The 18,949-nt window shown below is 28.2% G+C and overlaps 3 protein-coding genes across 4 annotated transcripts in view; 1 reads left to right on the forward strand and 2 right to left on the reverse strand.

The window, feature by feature from the left end:
* Positions 1–18,949, forward strand: part of LOC141524377 (uncharacterized) — a 51,554-nt gene that overhangs the window by 7,972 nt on the left and 24,633 nt on the right. The window lies entirely within an intron of this gene.
* Positions 1,152–5,296, reverse strand: LOC141524216 (uncharacterized). Its single transcript, XM_074237942.1, has 4 exons — positions 5,088–5,296; positions 3,578–3,641; positions 2,334–2,800; positions 1,152–1,884 (listed from the first exon to the last, which is right to left on the reverse strand). The coding sequence occupies exons 1-4, from the start codon at positions 5,258–5,260 to the stop codon at positions 1,272–1,274; spliced, it is 1,317 nt and encodes a 438-aa protein (XP_074094043.1). The 5' UTR covers positions 5,261–5,296; the 3' UTR covers positions 1,152–1,271.
* Positions 5,496–17,383, reverse strand: LOC141523892 (uncharacterized). 2 transcript variants are annotated; one of them, XM_074237460.1, is made up of 9 exons: positions 16,894–17,383; positions 15,427–15,553; positions 12,852–12,993; positions 11,122–11,239; positions 10,658–10,923; positions 9,887–10,171; positions 8,486–8,845; positions 7,562–7,681; positions 5,496–5,775 (listed from the first exon to the last, which is right to left on the reverse strand). In XM_074237460.1, exons 1-9 carry the CDS (start codon positions 17,007–17,009, stop codon positions 5,633–5,635), a joined length of 1,677 nt encoding a protein of 558 aa, XP_074093561.1. In that variant the 5' UTR covers positions 17,010–17,383; the 3' UTR covers positions 5,496–5,632. The 2 variants fall into 2 exon arrangements, with proteins under 2 accessions (XP_074093561.1, XP_074093562.1); XM_074237461.1 differs by lacking the exon at positions 16,894–17,383 and adding an exon at positions 15,696–15,788.

Genomic DNA, 18,949 nt, shown 5'->3' on the forward strand with positions numbered 1-18,949 from the left:
TATAACACAAAACGCGCGCACCCCCACTGAATCTAACACACAAGATGTTGAGGAAATTCTGATAAAACAGCCCCATCGCGCGCTTGCTCTGTTCTTGGTTTCGATACTCTATACTATGGAAGATAGATATAAACCAGATTATTCCCGTCGCGGTTACACTGCCATCTATTTGAATTTATTTGCACTGCTCGTTGTCGAACCATTATATCAATATCAATTCTCTTTAAACCTCGATTTCTCTTTCCGGAGAATCATAGAAATTTTTTTAAAAATCCTCGGTGCTTCGGGAGTCACCAAGATTTCTGGGGTGAAGTGTCATCTCAGGAGAAGATGGCTCAGAACTTTCGAGGTGTCGGTAACGATCTTAAGTTAATCGCTGGGAGGGCAAGATTTTATAAAAGCGATGTCTTATTAGATCGTGTGGAACATTATTTCATTTTTGTTTTGCAGAATTGTTTTTTTGACGAAGGGTCAGAGATACCAAAAAATTTATGAGGACCTTTTTTATGGGGGATTTAATTTTCTATCGAAAAGGTTGATTGGATTTTTTTTGTATCAATATTGAACCCACAATTTTGATTCTGAGTTTTTATAGTTAATGCTCTGGGTGACCTTTTGATTTAGGGTGTTATATTGGAACGTTGACCATAAATTGTAGCGAAAAATTGAAGATACGAAAAAATCATAAGACCTTTTGTGTAGAAAATTAAATTTTCTACAAAAAACGTTTCTTACACAGAAAAAACAATTTCTTGACTGGAGAACAAAATTCTTGGATCAATATTGAATGAAAAAAAATTACTCAATATTATTTGACGTGTTAATCAATAAAAATATTAATGAAAATTTTCTTCTACCGAGATATTTAATTTTTTGGAGCAAGAAATTTTCTCAAAATAAGATCTTCTTGACTTAAATAAATTTTCTTGGATTAAGATACGTATTTCTCAAAGTAAGAGAATTAATTTTGTGGGAATAAGTCATATTTCTTGCGTTAAAAAAAAAATTTTTTTTTTTGCTCAAGAAAATAATTAAGAAGAAAAATACTTTCTTGGCTCAAGTGAACCTTTTTTTCTGTGTATGATTTTTTTGAATCTTCAATATTTAACTCACAATTTGATATCGTAAATGAGGTAACAAAAAAAATCACATTTCAATTTTCAAGATTGATAATTTATTATATTGAAAATTTTTTTCCATTTGTTAAATTTAACATTTTGGCTTAGAGATTATTAATTATAATACACCTGTCAGTAATAATAAAAAAATGATCAATTATATTGAGGTATACATCTTTGCGAGCCTTTGACACCTCGATCTTTGACGAATCCAGGCTTGCAAATGCAGAAATTGGGGCCAGAGCAAACACCATTGGGACAACCGCCAGGACACAAAGGTATACATTTGGTCCTAGATAAATCTTCAGGGTCTGGTATATAACCATTTCTACAGCTGCAAATATTGTAGCCCATGCAAACTCCGTTGACACAAGGATGATCGCAGTCCTGGGGATTCCCTTGTTGATTAGGCCTGTAAATCCCCCCCTGATTCTCAGGATGATAAGTGTTCGGTTGATAATTATCCGGTTGATAACTGTTCGGCTGATTATCTAGTCGATAACCACCCGTCTGATAATTTAGAGACACACATTGATTACTCCCGTAATCTAGACGATATCCATTGTAGCACTCACATCTATTTGGTGCAACACAGTGCCCGTTAACAGGACATCCGTTTCGACACTCTGCGATGCATGTCTCTGATGCAGGATCTTTACGGTATCCTGGTTTGCATTCGCAGAGCCCTGAAGAAACGCAACGGCCATTTTCACACGGCCCGCAATCTGGAACGCATGATTTTCGTTCTCCTGGTGGATTTTTGAATCTAAAAAAAAAAACCAAGTAATTTATAGAAAACAACAATAATAAAAAAATCCATTAGATTGCTGAAATGGAAGTAGATTTCTTAGTGTTAGGAAAAACGTTGCAGTATGATAAAAAAAAATGCAGTATTATAAATCTGGGTACTGATAGATTTACTGACTAACTGACTCTATCAGTAAATGAAATTTATGATGTAACAACTCACTGATAAACTGATAAAATGTCTATTGAATCTACTGAAGAAATGACAATACACATAGAATATTTAAATAGATTTAAATAAATGTAAAATGTTTTAAAAAAATTAAATTCAATCTTTAGTATTTGATAAACTTAGAGGAAGAATTTAGAAAATTTTAAAAACGAATGCAATGGCAAATTTTATAAATTAAGAGTGAAGGTGGAGGTACTGAGTTCTGTAAAAATAGTAATCAGTACAATAATTTTTACCCGGGATGACAATTGCAAACTCCAGGAGCAATGCAGACGCCATTGTGACAGCCACCCTCGCAAACAGCATCACATCTTTCGCGAGTGCCGTTCAAAGTGTATCCGGGTCGACATTGACATACGTGAGGCGCGATACAGTCTCCATTGACGCATCCTCCGGGACACACGGGTCTGCAAACACCCTGAGGCGAGTCTCGCTCCCATCCGAGTTTGCACTCGCAGACTTCCGGCGAGAAGCAATAAGCATTCTCGCCACAAGGACGCCGGCAAATCGGTTTGCAAACACCCTCCACTGGGTGCCAACCAGGGTCGCATGTGCATTGTCCAGACACGCATCTTCCCCCGAAGCACCCCGCTCGACAGTCGGTTGATGCGTACTCACACTGGTTTGTAATTGCGTTCCGCTGATATCCGTCGCAACAGTCCAAGACCATTACGTAGCCGTTGTCATAAGTGTTGTTCCATTGCTAGAATTATTTTCATAAAAAAAAATTAATAACTCAAAGAATAATCACACTGAAAAAAAAAAAAAAAAACATTCTTGACTGAAGGGTACACAGTAAAAAATTTTGTGTTAAAAATTTTTGTGTTAAATATTTAACACTTTTATGTGTAAATTTAACATTTATTGTGTTAAATTAACACAGAAAAGTGTTAAATGTTTAACACAAAAGTTTTTTGACACATTGACGCAAAATTTTTTACAGTGTAAATTTTCTTGGCTCAAAAAAATATTAAGGAAGATTGTAAATTTCTTAAATAAAGTCAAAGTTTCTTGAGTCAAAAAAATTTCTTCTTGCTCCAAAATAACTTTTGTCTTCCTCAAAACTTTCTTGATGCAAAATGTTTATTTTTTCTGTGATAATTTTTAATTATCGCTGCAGCGATGATTTTTTAATATTCTCATTTACCGTCGGTTTTACTTTAGTTAAAGACACTACCACTTACGCGTGATGATACACCAAAAAACAATGGCGGCTTTTTGTGTCTCCGTATTTAACGCTAAAATGCTTATTGCAAATAAACTGACAGGAATTTCGCCATGAATTTTTATAAGCACGTGTATTTTATGCATTAGAAAAAAATAAAAAAATAATTGAGTAAAATGTTTCAATAGTTCCAGAGTTGTGTCGCAAAGATAATATGGAGTGAATGACTGTTTTAAAAGTTAACAGTGAAACTTTATCAATAAATAAACTGATTATTGATAGAATTTTAGTAAAAGTAATTAATTTAATACTAACTGGTCTGTATCCATGATTGTGTATTGATCCTGTTTTGTTGTAAATAGCCAATGCTTCATGGTATCTGTAATTAAATTACTCACATTACATTGCAAAATCACAATTTTTATATCAATTTATTTTTTTCATTAATATTTAATTATTAACACGCTTTTATTTGCTTGACCTGCTTCTATTTATCTGTTTATCTATGCAATATAATTTTTAAATGTCATTTTAATCGACTTTTAAACGTAGTTCATTACGTTTAAAATTCATTCACGAAGTAATTATTTAATATCTTTATCCTTTAAAATTAGGCTTCTACTTTAATCAATCATCATAATGATAAAACACTGTCAAATTAAGTAAAAAAAAATTTTTGGTATTCTTTTAGATGTCAAAAAAAAATTTATTAAAAAAACAAAACGATTGAATGTTATTATACTAGTAGAAAAAATTCCTTAAAAACGTGCAAGTTACAAAATTTCTACCGTCAAAATTTATTTTTCTCAAATCAAGAAAGAAATTTCTTGAGATAAGGAATTTTTATTGGCTTACGTTCATTTTAATTGATAAATTCGTATTTTTCATGTCCGCAATTATAAGAATCAGTCTTAAAATTAGACAAAAATAATTTATATTTTAGCGATTAGATTTTTTATTTAATGTACGACGTTTTATCTAATTTACAATTTTTTAAAGTAGTAAAACAAATTTATAGAACTTTAATCTAATGATAACATTTGAATCAAAAAACAAGAGTAGGGTAAAAATTGACTGGAAAATTAATTTGAACACTAAATTCCAAAATTATAAATATTTATAAATAATAAAAATCTTTTTATCTTAATTATCAAATGTCAAAAAAAATTCCAGTATATTAAAAAGTAATAACACTGAAATCGGATTACTAAATAAATCTCATTTTAATTGTTTCAAGAATTTTTTTCTAATTGAATTCAAAGTTATTTTCTACTTTTTAGTTCGGTTTTTTAACAAGTCTATTTTTTTTTAGTTTCTTAAATGAAATTTTTCGTCAATTTTTCATTATTTATCTAGATATTTATGAATCGATACTTGTTTTATTATTAATAGGCTTTAAATACTTGAAAAAGGTTGAGGTCAGTGAGACTCAGCACATTATCATCGTGATTACTTTGTGACTTTCAGCAAAATACTAGAGCTCTATTATTTGCTAAGTACTTTTCGATATGTGTGGGGGTGGTTTTCAGGTCATTTTTATTAAAATTGTCAGCAAGCTGATTATATCGATTTTGTGGGTTCTGATTTAGTAGAAAAAAAAAACAAAAAAAAATGTTATAGCTCAACTAAATATAGCGGAAAAAATTGCCATTGTGGTTGGATTATTTTTCAAGAAAAACAACGCATTAAAAAAATTTGGAGTTAAATTAAACGAAAAAAAAAAAAATTTAATTAAGTACTTTATTAACAAAACCTTTGCTGGGAAAATTCGAGCTTAATTACCCGTGAAAAAAGTGAAAAAAATTTATTATATTTCTGTACTTACGAAACTCTCTTATAACAAGTACCAGCTTGACTATTATTATCCGAATTCGTGGTCGTGGTCTGATAATAATGACCACCTTTAACACCTTGGTACTGCGCGGCTGCAAAGCAAATTCCCGCGAGTAATTGGTAGAAAATAAGCTTGCTCTTTAAAGAGTTAACAGTGATCGTCATCTTGACAGCACTGTTTTAAATTCAACTACTAAACTGGACTAGTAAATATTATTTATTTTCTTTTTATATTCTCTCTTCTGGAGCAGTAGAGTCGCATCAGTGTGTCACGAGATAACTCGACTTAAGGTCAACTGATTAACGCTGTTTTATTTGTTTATTTATAATTCATTCACTCGTTAGATACAAGTGATATGCAGTACTTAGAAATAATTGTTATGAAATTGATAAAAGACATTTTAATTAGATACTTATAATTTATTATTAAAATAATAAATATGTAAAAAATTTGACATTAAATTACAATGTGTTCCTTAAATCTCAATTATAATAATAATAATTAATAATTAATTATATATATTGTAAAAACTAAATTTAATTGGGCGACTCTGGTTTGGATGAAAAAGTTGTTGTTTGGAGAGGAATTTCGTCATAGAGATGTTCGCCCTCGGTGTTTGTTTGGAACGAAAGTTGAAAAGGATTCGAGGGTGGCCGGTCGTAGTGAGCTTCTAACAGATCTGGAAATATATAAAATTTATAAGATGTTACCTTATGAATAAATTTTGATGGATGGCCACATATGCTCAATTTTTATCAATGAACAGTAAAATTTTTTTGAAATACGCTCAGATAAAAAAAATTTTAATTATATTTTCGGACTTTATGCTTTAAAAATTTATCGTTTTGAATTTCTGGCTACAAAAATTGATAATTAAAAAAAAAAAAAATCTTAGGACGCTAAAAGATCAAAATTAAAAAAAAAATTTATAAAAATTTATTTGTTCAAAAATTTTTCGAGTTTTCGAAAATTTTCAATTTTTCCCGCCAAAAGTTCAATTTTTAAAGACGAAGGTCAGAAAATTTTCTTTCATACGTTTTTTTGGCATTAGTAACGAGATTCAAACTAATTAAATCATTTTAGGATATCTCAAGCTAGATATTATTACATCTAGCCAATTTTCATACATGCTCATATGGCTATATTAGAACATTTTACACAGAACGTATCATATATTCAAGTAATGTATATGTCTGTATTATGTATTATCCTAGAAATCGGTATTCGCTTAACTTAACTTGGTAACTTAGATTTTATATTGCGCGAATAATGTAAGAGGATAAGTGGAAAACGATAGACATTGAAGAGATGGCTAAGTTCCAACTTCAAACGGGATGTATTTTATCTTTTCTTGTACTCAAATCGTTCAAGACTTGGCACTTTCCACAGTTAACTTTCTATTTGATAACATCGAGATTATCAAGATCATTTTATAGCACTTTTTTATATTTATCGTTGCTAAGTTTTTTGATTACTAAAAAGTTTTTCGAAAGATTACTAAAAGACACAAATTTATGTCAAGATCTTTCGAACGATAATAAATTTACCCGTAAAAATCCTTTTCAAAACAAAAACATGTTTATCACAAAATTTTACCTCATCTCTTATTTATTTAGATGAAAAATTGACTATCGCCGAAAAAAATAACAGACCGTGAAATGTTATTAATTCAGGTTATGACCTTTTTGATAGTTTTAAATTTAACGATAGAAACTCATTAGTCATTTCATAATAAAGATATGCGCGTCACAAAATTTTCCATAATTTGTTTTAATAAAGGCACAAATTCAGATCAAGACCTTTTTAATGATTCTAAATTAAACGAAAAAAAAATCCATCTCTAGATACATGGTTAAGAAATGACCCTGTATCTTGTGAATTATTGACATTTTTAAAGATAAAAGCTCATCCCGATGTTACACTCATCAAGAGCTTTCATTTGAGTACCCACATGCATTTTCATATATTTTTCATATATACATATATATAATATATATAAATATATGAAAAATTGATGTGGGTACTCAAATGAAAGCTCTTGATGATTGTAACATCAAGATGAGCTTATATATTTAAAATCGTCAATATTTAAGAAAGTATAGTGAAATTTAACATAATTAAAAAATGACCTTGTATCCTGTGAACTATTAAAATTTTTAAAGATATAAGCTCATCCTGACATTACACTCATTGAGATCCTTCATTTAAGTACCCACATCAATTTTTCATATATTTATATATATTATAAATATATATGAAAAATAAGTATATATGAAAAATATATGAAAATGCATGTGGGTACTCAAATGAAAGCTCTTGATGAGTGTAACATCGGGATGAGCTTATATCTTTAAAAACGTCATTATTTAATAAACCAAAATTTTATTTATTTATAGTTCACAAGTTACTGCAAATTTACTAGTTATTATTATTAAAAAAAAAAAAAATTACTTGACAATAATTACCTCGTAAGTCACTGCATAAATGAATATTTAGATATTGATTAGAGCAAGTTGATTCACGTGTTATAGAGTTTGGTTTCGGTAAAGTTCCAGGTCGTTCGGGAATAATACATCTGGGTATTTCTAAAACAAATAAAAAAAATTAATCAATAAAAAAAAATAATATTATCACTTTTAAAATATCAACGTTTATTTTATTATCATTAATAGTGCGAAGAAAAAGATAAAAAAAGTAAAACATCGGGGAGTCAATAAAAAGCGGAAGTACGTAATTTAACAATTATTTAATATTTCTATCTTTCACTTAAATATAATTCGCTTTGATTTTTTCACTCGATAAAAATAGTTAATCGTCGACTCGGGAGGTGGGTTATTTAATATTTAATATCTGTATATCTGAGTGAGTAATAATTATATCGACAATAATAAAGAAGGATTCGTGTGTAGCCAGTTGTTGAAACAAAGTTGCAGCCAACAGTTTACTCGCTTATTAGCATTGCAGTAAATATCGTATATTATACTTAATAAATCTCATATATTTATGTTATGTGTAGTATAATGTATGATCATATTTCGAAATATTACTCGTCAATCCTAGTGTGTCATAACGGCATATTTTAATGTTTTAGAACAAACTCGCAATACAAGGTACATAAGTCAACTCTTACGGCTATAAAAGAGTTACTCAAATTTACAACTGGTAACTTTGCAAACATATGTGTGTATGTTGTTGCTGAATTAATAATAATAAAGTTCATTAATTAATTCGCTTGCGTCATTTTTAAAGTTACTCTTGAGAAGTTAATTTAATTTTTTTTATAACAACTTTAAAGTCTATTACTCTAATAAAAATTTTAATTGATTAAGCTATTATAATATATTAAAGAAAAAAAAAATATTTTTTTGATAGAAAATAAAATAGCTTACCGTAATCACGTACGGGCGTAAGTATGTGACTATTGCGACTTATAGTGTGTACGTCGGCGCCTTTTTCGCGCGTCAACGTCGGGAATTTTGGCGTCGGAGTCGGCGGAATAGGTGATATCGTTCTTGTCCTTGCAGAAAACGTGTTACTGTTAGTGTTATGATCTCCGGGGAATTTTTCGGTGTCGTAAATCGAGACTCGAAGAGTCTCGTAAAGTTTTGCTCGAACGTGAAGAATAGCGAGAGCTGCCATTATTGTCAGCCCCAGAGATATTATTGACCCTATAACGATAAACGCTATGATATCTAATGACATCGGAACGTGAACCGGAATTTTATCGGCTTCCAGCGAGTTGTGTAATCCTGAAAAGATGAATTATAAAATGAAAAAAATTTTTTTAGTAATAATAAATTTATTTAATTTATAAATATTTATCTGTATTAACTATATTTATGTGTCTCTCTTGTGTAAAACTCATTGTAATTACAATTATTATTAGTGGCCCTGTTAATGGCAATTTCTGTTGGGCCTAAATGTAAATAAATAAATAAATATATCAGATAAGGGCATATAAATTTTTTTTTCATTTCTGCACATTTCGAGCGAAAATAAGTCGGTTCCCGAAAAAAAATTTTTTACACGCTCTTATGGCATCTGAAACGCGATTTATTAATTGATTAAACTGAAAACCAATCTTAAATAAGAAAAGTTTTCAGTTTTCAAAGATTTTTATTGATATGATATAATTAACATAGTTATTACAAAATTATTACAATATTTATGATTTCTGACCGCTAGTCTCTACTCACATTCAATATATATAGTATTTGTTTATGTTTTATATATTTTATGAAAAATAACATACAAGATATTTATTATTTTTAGGAAAAAAGCTTATAAAAACCTAATTAGATTTAAATAAGAAAATTATATTTATTTTAACACTTAATTTCTGATACTTAACTCTCTTCTAAGGAGAAGATTTAACGATCATGCTCCATCTATCGGAAATTTTCAGTACTCACTTTAGGTATGTCAAAATGTGGTCTAGTATGGCCACATGTTGTTTTATATGGCCAATTTTTATTTCAGACTATATATGGCCATATCAGAAAAATTTTTCTACGGGTGGTACATTTAAAAAAAAAATTAACTTGATTTCATTGGAAATTATTTTAAAGACGAGATAATTTTTTGAATCAAGTAAAATTTATTTAAACAAAAAAAAATTTCTTGGTTCAAGAATTTTTTTACTTGAATCAAGTTGATTTTATCGGTTCCTTTCACTAACAAGAGTATGAAAAATAAAAAAATCCGCATAAAGGAGACGAAAAGTTTCCTAATCGTAAAGGACTCTCTAATGCTCGGCATTATGAATTGTGCAATAGAAATTAACAAAGTACCTGTGCCAATGGAGCTCGTAATGATTTGGTTACTATTGGGTTTTCGCGGAACGTGTAAAACCGCCAGGATTGGTCGGGTTGTTGATGTTGATATATAAATTGATGTTGACGTAGAATCCGATGTTGATGTTGACGTATCGACCTTCGTCACCGTTCCCGAGCCTGTTGTACTCGCAAATGCATTTGACGAAGTTGTAGGTGTACCTTTGTTCGTCGTAGTAATTACTGAGTTAATTGCTGGCAATTCCAATTTCGATGTCATTTCAGTGGAAATCTCACTGCCGGCTGTTGTTATGCTTTTGTTAATGCAACTCATAAATTTATAGCCTAGTTTTCATCATAAATTACCGTCCGCGTTTTTACCATTCCATTTATATTCTACATGCTGATAGGAAAGTTTTAAGAGTTAAATTTAGTGCCTCGGAAATAAAAGAAAACTTGGCGTATAATAATTCAGACGAAAATGGAAGCAATGGTTCAATTTTTAGCGTTAAAATCTGATTTCAATCCTAGAAAATTACGCAATGAAATTGATTTTATATACTTAGTACGAGTATAAATTACAATTAAAAAAAATAGAGTGATATTCACATCGGTCGATACTAATTAAAAAAATAGTAAATACTTATATCACTGATGATAAAATAGTTGATTAAAATAATTATAAAATAAAGGATTATAAAAAAATAATTATTTAGAATGATTTGTACCAAGTGAAAGCGATGTAAATAATTACAAATAAAAATTAGCATTTTATATGTGGTTACTCACCTAGTTTCAGCTCTGATTTGTCGAGTATTAAATTATAATTATCGCCAGGACTATTTATTCCATTCACCTGCGATTTAGTTGTCTCTGCGGGGGTGACACTGGTTTTATGCCTCTCGTTGTTCTCAGTTACGAATAATTGATGGATTTCCGAGGTAGTATTAGTTGATGTACATACCCCGGTTTCATGATGGCAAAATCCATTGATGCAGGAACATGCTACCGAGCAATCGTGACCCCATTTTCCGGGTGAACATTTGTCTGTGCAGCTGCAGCAAGTACAGATCAGAGGATTTAGTTGGAAACAATTAAATTAAAATATAAGACTAGAGATTGAGGATAAAAAATTCCGAAATTTTGATTTTTTTTTAGGATGTTTGTTTTTATGTAGCTGGATGATACGAGAATATAAGGTAGAATTTAAATGAGTCAGCAAATGATTGATGGACAATAAGCGTATGGATTACTTAGAGCCTTTCCATCCCGGCAGACAGCGACAAGTTCCGTTGATCCAGCTGCAGAGACCCTTAGCCCCGCAACTGCATGTTTGTTGGCATGAGATACCCCATGTTCCTTTTGGACATTCTGCAATTTTATTGACCATATTATTTTTTTTAATTTATTTTAAATACTTGAAAAATTTGTTTTTTTTTTTTTTGTAACATTTAATTGACTTAAGCGCAATTTTTGAAAGTAGTTACAGTCAATTGACGTCAACTCAAATATTTTTGTACATGCAAATCATTACAGATATATATTTTATGTAAAAAAAAATATGTTTTTTGCATTTTCTAGTTTAATGGATAAAGTTTTGCGTATTCAAGCGATATTATTCATAGATAAAAAAATATACAACATTTTAAAAATTAATTATGTAAAAGTTGATAAAATCAATATTTTTTAATTTTTTAAATGTCGAAAATAGTTGTTAAAATTAATTTCATTGCTATAACAATGTAAAAAGTCAATATAAAATTACTTGAAAGTAAGTCTCATTTATTACTTGAATTTTTAGACAAAGCTATCATCTAGAAGATTAATTTTTTTATCATTACATTATGATAAGTATGATAACTTTGATTGTCATATAATTGAAAAAAAAATTTCACTCTACTTCTAGTAAAAATTGAAACAATAAAGAGGACATGAAAATTTTTTAATAAATTAATTCTCGTTATCAAACAATTGCCAGGAAAAATAACTTTAATAATAATCTTTTTGATGACACCCTGGATGTTTAAATATTTAGCGAACTAAAGAATTTCACTTCAATTACGATGATTAAAATTGAAAAATAAAAAATATATTACGACTTAATTAAGAAGTCATTAAAAAGGTTTATACGTCAAAAAAAAAAAAAAAAAAAAAAAATCAATAATAAAATATTAATGAAAGATTAAAATTTTTATTGACTCAATTGAAAGTTGGACTCGTAAAAACTTCAGGTCGACAGAATTTTAATTTTTCCCATTTACGCCCACGCGAGTAACATATAAAGAAGCAATTAAAATTAACCACAGATGATAAAAAAAATCCTCTTTAGTTTATGAATTTACGTAATTATTTCTATACATTTAACCAAATAAATTCTGATGCGTACAAATATAGTAAAGAGCAATAAATAACCCAAAGCAGGCATCAAACACGTGCGATTATTAAACGAAAAAAATAATTTGTATATATATATATATATATATATATATATATATATATATATATATATATATATATATATATATATATTTACATTATGGGTAATTAATTACTTATGTAGTAAACACGTGAAAGTACATTAAAATAATACATTATCACAACTGGTTCCGTTGACATTTTACGCTTTATATGTGCTTATTATTTGTTATACAAATAGTGTTTGTGTAAACGACAAATTTGCTACAATATGATATTTGATGTGAAACAAACCAACGTTACCATCATATACACAACACATAAAGTCAAATTGGCAATTTAATTCAACCCTAAATACTCAAGAGTAGAGTTAACAATTTATTATTGACCGTAGGAATCATTTATTGCTTTTACTCTCACGCGCTTTTGTTCTCCGTTCTTCCATGGGATTTTATTCAATCAAATATATTCATCTGTCTATCAATAATTTTTAACTAAAGCCAAACGATAGTAATGGCTTATTTCTATATTAATAATAATAAAAAGCAAATTTATTCCGGATATTTACCGATGTCGCATTTGTCCCCGATGAGCCCTGCGCTGCAGTTTGACAGAGGGATACATTTCTCGGTGTAATAGTTATCGATTTTGTATTTTTGTTTGGCGAATCCCTCACAGCAGTCGGTTATATTTCGTTGCTTTACTTCACTCTGAAAATAATTTTTATCATTTTTATTTATTAAATAACTAGCAACTATGTGACTGCTATTGTGAATTACAAAAAATTAAAATTTTGTTTTTATTAAATAATGAATTTTGTTGAATTGCACTGTACTTTCTTAAATATTGAAATTTTTAAAGATATAAGCTCATCCCGATGTTACACTCATCAAGAGCTTTCATTTGAGTACCCACATGCATTTTCATATATTTTTCATATATACTTATTTTTCATATATATTTATAATATATATAAATATATGAAAAATTGATGTGGGTACTTAAATGAAGGATCTCAATGAGTGTAATGTCAGGATGAGCTTATATCTTTAAAAATTTTAATAGTTCACAGGATACAAGGTCATTTTTTAATTATGTTAAATTTCACTATACTTTCTTAAATATTGACGATTTTAAATATATAAGCTCATCTTGATGTTACAATCATCAAGAGCTTTCATTTGAGTGCCCACATCAATTTTTCATATATTTATATATATTATATATATGTATATATGAAATATATATGGAAATGCATGTGGGTACTCAAATGAAAGCTCTTGATGAGTGTAACATCGGGATGAGCTTATATCTTTAAAAATGTCAATAAATAAAAAAAATCTGCAATAACTATTATGTATTACGATCTCACTATTAAAATTGATAAAATACGGCTTTATAGATTTTAAGAAATTGCAAAAACAATTAAAAGAAAACTTTATTTTAGAATTTGAACATAGCGGGAAGTTCCAGCGATAGCCTGCAAGGTCACAGTTTTTGCACATTCTACAAAAAATCTATTAGCAAATATTTTAGAAAAATTTTCATTGAATAGTAATTTGGCTAATGATTATAATTATAGAAATAATAACACTAATTCCGATAATCAGAGTAAACATAAATCATAAAAAGCCACAGTAATAATAATCGTAATTATAAAGATTGACAAATAAAGTAAGATGTAATTTGCAAATTCTCCTTATGCTTATGTGTATGACCACTAATTTAGATTTGCAAAAAATACGCGTATTAAGATATAAATCTTACGTATAATATATAATGTATAAAATATATAATATCCGAGTACAAAGCGGTAGTACGTAATAATAACTCGGTTGGTAATCCATCTTTTTGATTATACGGTCAATACCAGCTACGTTGAAAGTTTGCCGCGCCTTTCTGTTCCTCTTTCTCTCGGAATATTTAATAAAGTTACTTATCTCTATCTGTGTAACATAATATAAAAAACTAAACAAAATGAAGTCTCTTTCTCCAATCTAACCGGACCTTTTTGTTTTTTCTACGGGACTTTTATTTGCCTTTCTGTTAAAAATTTTTTCCGAGCCCACGTCGTGCCGCGAATATGTAATAAATGAAATAAATTTATAACGAGCAAAAAGCCTTCGGAACCGCGAATTTTATAATTTCGTTCGAGGCAATTTATCTTAACTCATCGGCAATCGCGGATCATTAAAAATAATTACTAATAATTAATCTTTACTTGCACAAGCTAATAGTTTTAGTAAATAATGCAAGAGTATCATATCACATCATATTATATTATATATTATATATTATATATTATAAATATGTATGCTCATATTATACATTTAATACCGATGCAAAAACGTTAATCTATCCCATATCTTCTAGTTATTTAATTATCCACGATATTTATCGCTCACTGTCGCTTTCTCTGACATAATTAGTCTCACCGGCTCATCCGTACACTTATTCATTTTTTATCATGAAAAGTATAAGAGAAGGACGAACAAGTTACAAGTTCCTTGCAAGGATTAAGTCGTTCGCTTCTATTTTAACAATCGACTCCCTCGTAACTATTTAACTTGGTCTTTGTTCGAATTTACTGGGAATTATTCATAAATAATTGGAAAGACTTGGGGAAAATTTTTTTTTTCAATTGTTACAAAGAAAAAATTGCGTTTAGTACTATTTTTTTTTTTTTTTTAAGAGTAACTTTTAAATTGAGTTTATTAAATTTTTATTGGAGACCAAATTTGTAGAGATTTTAATTAATAAAAGTATAATTGTCAAATAAATTTTTTAGTCATAATTCTTGTGTTTTTTTTTTTAAAGCTGTAACTTTGAAAATATTGAATTTAAAAAAATGTTAAAAAATGAAATTTGTAGAAAATTAAATTTACTTTTTAATAGTGCCTTATTCGATTAAATTGTTCGATTAATTCCTTTACAATTTCAAAATAAAAAAAATACTGATCGAAATAATTTCAACATTTTTTTTGTCATTATTATTCTTGGTTTTAAACGGCTGTAACTTTGAAAATATTGAATTTAAAAGAATTTTAAAAGATCCAATATTTAAATTTTCTTTCTCAAGTCGTCATTCGATGGAATTATTATAAAAAATTTCACAAAAAAATGAATAATAAAGCAACTGGTACCTTAATTCTAAATTGAGTTCTCATCTCAATACGATTGCGCACGCATCTAAATGGGAATTCTGAACACCATGTAGCAGTAGTCACCATCACTGGTTCTTGGTACTGTTCTCTTTCCGTCACTGTGTAACTAAAAAATAGCAATTAATAATTATCAATAAATAAATTCACAGCAAAAAAATCTAAAATAAGATATACTAATTAATTTAAGTGTGCCGATAGATTGAAATAGATTTAAATAATGACTAATAACAAGTTATAATTAATTCGACCTTCATTCTAAAAATTAACCATCTGATCGTAGAACTCGAAAGTATTGTTATTATTATCTATTTTCTTTCTTTAATTTTAATGTCCGATGGATGTGTCGCAAATGTGTACGATGTATAAAATATGACTGCTAGATATCCGCTTAAGAAACGTTTACGCTTTGAGAAGTAAGAGGAATTTTTCAAAGGCAATAACAATAACAATAACAATAAATTATTACAAGATACTTTTTTTAAAATTGCAATAATTATCCCTCGTAAATTACAGAAGTATTCATTTTTATGTTAATCGGTTTTAGTTGCTTGTAATTAATTGCGTCTTAAGTTCTGAGAAAAATACAAGGATAATTTTTAATTAAGAGATTTTATTACGCTCTTAGAAGACCGAAAAAGCTATTTTTCAATATTTTCTTCTGAGTTTTTTTTTTTTTTTTTTTTTTATTTATTAATATGAAAATTTATATAAATACAATAGTCATTTTTAATTTTATTGAAAACTTTTTTTTTTTTGACAAATTATTTTTATAATTTCTACAGATCTAAAAATTAATAGAAGAAGTTATGAAAATTTTTATTTTTAACAAAGTGGCGGCTTGAAAAAAAAATTTTGATTTTTGATGAAAATTTTAGCCTTTAATCAATTTTATTCTCTAAATTAAAATACATGATAGTCTTGAAGTTAGTCAAAGATCGAAACTCGCAAAAAACGGGCCACGATTCATTAGTAGTTCAAATTTAGGCGCGCTATTCAAATTTCTAGTAATAGTGAAAAGACAGTTTTTTTTTTATTTTTATAACTTGTACTTATATAGATTTTTTAAAATTATCTTTTGCCCACATAAAGACAGCAATTGATTATAAAACTTTTAGTAAAATTGTAAAAATAATTTGTAATACAATTGAACCAAAAAAGGCATCTTAAATGAACAATTATTTAATTTCATGATTAAATTTTAGAATTAAAAAAAAAGACAGTTTATAAAAAAAAGGCCTTTGATATTTTACAAATATATTCGAAGTATAATTTTTAAAATATTTGTACAATTGATATTAAATTTTCCATACTTAAATTATAATAAAAAAGTGAAATTGAAAAAAAAAATTTTTTTTATCATTTTTAAGCGTTAATAATATCTTAAAACCCTTGATTGTTATTAGGGTTTGTAATAAAATTAGTAAATAGATAAGTAGTGGTAATTACTTTTGAATCCTGGTGCATAAGTTTTCTGTCGATGGTAAAGGTTCCGCGGTTGTCAGAACAAGGACGAGGACGAACGTAAGGCCGTTTTCTAGTTTCAACAGCCCGGATGACTTCATTTTGGTGATCACACTGCCCGGAAACGGATACTATTCACAAATACTGATAAGCTAGCAAACAGTTCTAAGAGTATTTGCTAGAATAAATCCTAGCAAAAAATAATTTTGTATGTAACTATTTAATAGTCATCGTTGAAATTTTAAGTTTGATAAATCTTGAAGTCACAATGCATTTAACACACAACTTCATCACAACTTAATTCTTCATTCAAACGGTATTGGAAATATATAAACAGTTTTTGACGTTGTATTAGCTAGAAGACGATGTTGAAGACGTCAAAGCTTGATTACGACTGAATAATTTTTTGTAGTTGAGACCAAAAGATTTTTTTAGTGTCAAATTCATAAGATAGCTTTGTCTGAGTGTTAAGATCCTGAATCATAAAAGAATATTGTGTTACTATCGTTGTTTTTCAAGTCATGAGTTTATTATTATTTTTTTTTTTCCCCTAAGTGTTTATATTATTGTACGCTTCGGATCGGGTATCTACTTACGATCGAGTTTGTATTTATAAATAAAATTTATCTGATTAATTATATTGTCTTTAAATAAATAATAACGTTCAAGTTTTATTTGATAGTTTATTTTATAAATTAAGTAAAAAAAAAAATTTTTGTACACAAAAAAAAAATTTTTTTTGAACCAAAAAAATTATAAGGACGACCGAAGTTATTTTGGAGCAAGAAGAAGTTTTCTTGGCTTAAAAAAATTTAACTTCGTTCAAGAAATTTTTAGTCTTCATTAAGATTTTATTTATTTAAGAAAATTTACGCTTGACTGAAGACTTTTTTTCTTTCTGTGTATTAAAAAAGAAATAAAAAAAAATAACAATAATAAATCCTCTTAAGTAAAATGTTTTTTTCCGTTTCTATTACACTAAATAAATTTTTTAAAAGTGACAAATTAAAATCCATTAAATAATCTTGACAATAGTATGCAAAATATCTTGATTTCGTGAACGAAAAAGGCTATAATAATAAAAATAGTTGCCGAAATAAGGCAAAAAAAATTTTTCAATCGCAATTACTTTATCAGCGTTCTATTATTAATTACAGCATTTAGCGTGAATGAAAACACTAAAATACTTTATCTATTTATGGTCCCAATATATTAATATTAAAAAAAAAAAAAAAATAACAAGAACCAGTTTCACAAGTAATCCTAAAACAGTTAATCAACTAATCACCAATCGCGTCAAACAAGTTAACTTTTTCATTTCCACCAAAAAAAAGGTGACACTGACAGCGTAAAGTGTAAAGTACATGTCGACCTTTTTTAGTTCCTACCATACGTGTTAGTATTCCGATTGAATTTCATTGCATTATAGTACTTTAGATGACTCGGCAATTTTATTCGGGAGATTAGATAATTTACTCTCACACTGTAATTCACTTAAAATCACATAGCTATAATATTACTTGATTGTTTTTTTTTTTTTTTTTTTTTTTCAAAAAATTGTTAACGAAGATATTATTAATTAATAAGAAATTACTGATGAATAATTTTTAGAGTTTGGGGTCTTAAAAGGTAAATAGAGAAATTAAAGATTATTCAATAATGATAGAAAATGATCTAGAGATATCTAAACTGAATAGTATGAAGAAATTGGGCGCGTCGTATAGTACAAATGTAATATAACTCGGAATGCACTTGTGTAGCACAATGAACTCCGACCCTTTCTGGTAGTCCCCTACTCTTTTTAGTAATTCATTCACTTGATTCGTTGACAAATTAAAGATTATTTACTACTCCACACAGTTGAAGACCAAACTACTTTTATGTAGCAATGTATCCACTGGATTATTTTATACAATATAATAAACTAGTCAATACTCTACTTTATTTTTAAGTTTAAAATTTAAAACAAAGTCTTTTAAAATTGATCAATTTTTTGATTAAGATCAAAAATTGAATCCAGAGTTCTGTACCAATTTTATTG

This window comes from Cotesia typhae, unplaced genomic scaffold, assembly GCF_013202065.1.
Source record: "Cotesia typhae breed Kobodo isofemale line unplaced genomic scaffold, CoteBio_Ctyphae contig_22, whole genome shotgun sequence".
Taxonomy (NCBI): domain Eukaryota; kingdom Metazoa; phylum Arthropoda; class Insecta; order Hymenoptera; family Braconidae; genus Cotesia; species Cotesia typhae.